Here is a 4455-nt window from a genome sequence, read left to right on the forward strand (position 1 = left end):
TTAGGGTAAAACTACCTGTCTGTATTGGCGTGGATCCTGCAGCTTGTGTTGTTTGCCTGCTTTCTCCATGCTTCCTTGTCTAGTTTTTGAAGCCATGGGGACCGGCATCCGGCTTGTCTGCGAGGCAGTGCTGGAGCCCTGCGGAAACGAGCGGAGGGGCAGGGAGGGGAGAGAAGGAGAAGGCGTGATCAGTACTGGTGTGCTTGAAGTGGAGAGTGCACACCATGCGCCAAAAAAAAAAAAGCCACAGTACTACATGCAGGGAAAGTTCAGGAGCTTCACATCACAGGTGTTAATTTCCAGAATCAAATGGAGAAAACTGCTCAGCTACTGATCAGCCTGGATTTCATGTCAGTGACGCTTCTCATTTCACACAGCGGATTATTCAACCCAGCTCCCCTGCATTTGCCCATCACCAATCAGCAGCAAAGATTAAAAAAAAAAAACAAAAAAAAACAAACCAAAAACCAACCCAACATTCTATTAGCTGTTAGACACCTTGTGGGGAGCCCAAACAAGCCACCTGAAAGGAAGCAAACAAATCACAAGACCCTCTTGTTTAATGGTGATTATTGCAGATTTTTAGAAAGCGCCTGGAGGTTTGATTTCTTGGACTAAGGTACCTTACGTGAAGTGGCTGGGATTGACGGAGGGGGCTCTAGGCCAGCAAGGCTCTCATGCAGCACTACAAGCTCTTGGGGTGGGGTCTCTGGTACTATCTGGGCAGAGAAGGGGACAGTGCTTCCCTCAGAGCAGTATGTGTTTTCAGGGATAGATTTTGGACTCATTTCACTGATGGTGTTTTCCAGCTGCTTTATAGTCTGCTCAAGGCTGTCTAGCGTTCGGTATGTATTCTGTCGAATTTCGTCAGTCCTAGACAGGGATACTGCTGCTCTGGGGGGTCCCTCTTGCTTCCCAGAAGGACTTTTGTCACTGTCCTCGGGCTGAGACCTGGTGATTTCAAATCTCTTTGCTTCCTTGTGCTGCTTCAGGTTCCCATTTTCCTCCTCTTCTTCATAGACCACAACCTGCAAGGTCTTCTTCCCAGTCTTGGTTCCTGTCCGTATCGCCTGTGTCAGAGCAGCCAGCTGCTTTTTAGGGAATTTGAACTTAAATTTTTTCTTAGAATCTTGCCTGCTTCCAAACTGATCAGCAGAGTCCAAGTTTGTTTCTGTGTTTAGCCCATAGATCTGACGGTATTTGTTAAAATTGGTCTTTGTGCTTTCCTCCTCTGCAGGAGGTCTGGATTCTGCAGAGTCAGAGGAAGATTGAAGGTTAAACATGTACTGCTCATTGAGATCATGAGCTGCTGAATATGCTACGACTGCTTTTCTGTCATTAACTACTGATGGCTCTTCCTTCTGGCTCTCAGAGATTTCATGTCCTTCATTTTCTTCCTCCTCCTCTTCCTCTTCTATCTTTTCATCTGTCATCATTTTCTCCAACTCCTCATCACATTCCTCAAAAATTGTAGAAAGCCGCTTATACGCTGACCTAATATCCATCGGTTCATCAAAAATTATGATGACAGGTTTTTTGTCCAGACACACCACTGGCTCTTCGCTGTCTGTGTTTTCTGGGATACCCTTCTCCAATGCCACATCCTTCCTCGCATCGATGTTCACTGTTTGCACATCTCCACCTTTCCGGCTGACTATATCATGAACTTCCCCGCTTGAGAGGACCTGGACAGCTGTTTTAGTAATCATGAAGGCAATGTTTTCTGTGGGTGGGTTGTCTTCACTTGGAGAGCTAGCCAGAGAGTCTGTCTCTTCAATGCTGTTGACACTGTTACTTCTGGACACTTTGGGTCTTAGCACAACCTGATTGTAGTTGGCTGCAGAAGCTTCTTGCTCCTGCAAGGAAGATTGAGGCCCTGGAGCCTCCTGTGTGTGCCTCATGAGAGGGGCAACACTGCTGGTGGGGATATGCTTGCCCATGCTCTGCAAGGCTTCACCCTGTGGCAGGCCCTGGTGAGCATCTCGTGAAAGTTTGTAGTTTGGCTTTTGTTTTCCACTTTCAACAGCTGGAAAATGGGATCCTAAAATATCTTGAGCCCCTCTTCGTTTGTCATCCTCTGGCAAAGTGACACCAGACAGGTTTGTGCTTGTATTCTGAAGGTTTTTCTTAGAATAGTCTCTACTGTCTACAAACAAACCCTTGCTAAATGTAGGACTGTCATTCATTGAAAAGCCAATTTTACTGTCAGCTGTGCTGGATGAATCAGAACCCAATTCTTCTTCAGTTTTCCCTTCCCTCTTCTCTTTAGGATGGTCACTATCTGTGGGAGATCCTGTTGTAGCCCCATACACCTAAGGGGGAAAGTTGGATTACTTAGTTATTCAGGGCTGTTATCTTTACAGGACTTTTTTTTTCCCCACAAATTAATCATCATATTCTCAGGGGAAGCGCAGACCTCATGAACTCACCACTCTCTTTACTGCTGTAGAGGCATGTCTGAAGTTGTCATCTGATTCCTGTCTGTCTTCAGGGCAAAATTCCAAATTCTGGCAGAGCAGTGCATGATGTTACTGCTCTGTGCTATGCATGTGGCCAGCATGGGTTGTTACCTCGGGCTCCTGTTTTAACAAGGCCTCCAGACTATGCAAAAGCACACTAATTACCTTATTTCCAACACAGTGCTACCTTGACCTGTTTGCTTTCCAGCTAAAAAAGAAATCCCTAGTTCTTATTATGATTGAAGTTGAAAAGAGGCACAGTATCTGATTAAGTAAGTTCTGCTGGGACATGTCAAAGGGAGCCTGATGTGGAAGGGCTGACAGCAGGGTGCTATGGCTTGCTAGCTCACCGGAGAGCCGAATACGAGAGTCTGGCTAGCCTTGAAAGGAAGTTTTGTACCGGTAAAAGCTTATTTTCAAATTACAACATTCTGCTGCTTCTAATGTTGCTCACACCTGAGCAGCGCTGCTCCATCACAGTTAATATCATCACAGTCTGAGCATTTCTAAATACTTGCTGCAGCTTAAAAATACTCCTTCAAAATCACCAGCGGCACTCTGCAGTGCCCATGGAAGTACAGAATGAAACAGAGCTACATTCATTTATAGAAGCAACACCCAAACATCACATAGAGAGGTGATCCACTAGCTTAATAGTAGTATATTCCCGGCAATGCAAAGTTAAGGGGACTTTATTTTCAGATGAGGTCCCCTGGGATGCTGTTTCATAGTACCAGATTTTCTCTGGGGCTTGGTTTAAGTGCTAGTCACAGCTTAGGAGAAACACCAACCATCAGGGTGAGGGAATGACCTGTAGAGACACTATGACTATGAACAAGCAAGAGGGAAATCTACAGTCAAAAGACGGATTGCCAGAAGGAAACTAATCTGGCCTCAAGTGCCTGAAGGCAACGAGCCAAAAGCGTTACTGCTGACATTGCTTGAGACTAGGAGCTGACTCCTAACACACCAGAAGGACAGATTATACTTATATGAGCATCAAGACATGCAGATAAGTCAGGAGAGTTGTTCTCCCAGCTGAGATGAATGAGTGACGGTACAGAAATCCACAGATTGGCTACTGTATGCACTCCCCATGCATACAGAGATTCACAAGGTATAGTTTCTACATCTCATGTGACATTTTCTTATATACTGTCTGAGGATTTTACAGAGCAAAATTTTACACACAGTCAAAACACAGGAGCGAGAAAGTCAGCAATAGACCAGTGTCACAGTTCATCTCTACCACGGCTTATTAGCAGTCACAAGGCTGTGCAGCTGCTCCACGGATACCTTGACATCCCTTGTATTTCTATATAAGGAGGAGCTACCGTGCAAATCAGCCACTGCCAGCAAGGCATCGGTGGGCAGGCTGACGCTGTCTGCACTTCGTGCTGAGAGCTGGTATCAGAACAAAACACCAGGGCTTGTGATCACCTCAGGCCCAGACTTGCTAAGTGGTAAGCGCCTCCTGGTCCCATCACATGTCAGAGCTCCCAGAACTAGGCCAGGCCATCTAATGGCACTTGCTGCCTGTGGATATGCTGACTCAGTAACTGAGTTCCTATTTCTCCGTATCTTTTTTAGCAAGTTCCACTTCTTGTTCTGAGTAGCAGTGCAACATCTCGGGGTGTCATTGTACAATATAATCTTATTTTAGGAACTGCTGCCTTTCTGCTAAAAAATAAAATCCCAACAAAATTCATTTCCTCTATGTGTTCATCATGACCATAAGGCTCCGTATTTAAAGCCAAGAAACATTCTGTCATGTCAGATGACAAAACAGATCTCAATAACCTTAACTTCCTGGACTCTGTGTTATTCCAATAAATAGCAGTTTATGGCAATTACTTGGCAGCACCTTTCAAAGAAACATTTGTGCTACAGGATGTGCAGTATCTTGAATGGAGACCTAGGTTTTCGTGCAACAATATGATCTCCTTATTCTGACACCAGTAGTAATGAGGACTGATATACATTCACACTCCCCACC

General features: G+C 45.2%; 1 protein-coding gene across 2 annotated transcripts in view; it reads right to left on the reverse strand.

The window, feature by feature from the left end:
- Positions 1–4455, reverse strand: part of KIAA1217 (KIAA1217 ortholog) — a 50434-nt gene continuing 45979 nt past the window's right edge. The window contains exons 12-13 of one of the 2 annotated variants that reach the window (XM_009700802.1): positions 2452–2507; positions 1–160 (exon numbers count right to left, since the gene is read on the reverse strand). In XM_009700802.1, the coding sequence (XP_009699104.1) occupies positions 1–160; positions 2452–2507 (216 nt within the window). The remainder of the gene's footprint in view (positions 161–2451; positions 2508–4455) is intronic. The other variant, XM_009700803.1, reaches the window with a different exon arrangement.

The sequence above is a fragment of the Cariama cristata genome, unplaced genomic scaffold (genome assembly GCF_000690535.1).
Source record: "Cariama cristata isolate BGI_N322 unplaced genomic scaffold, ASM69053v1 scaffold13045, whole genome shotgun sequence".
In the NCBI taxonomy this organism is placed as follows: domain Eukaryota; kingdom Metazoa; phylum Chordata; class Aves; order Cariamiformes; family Cariamidae; genus Cariama; species Cariama cristata.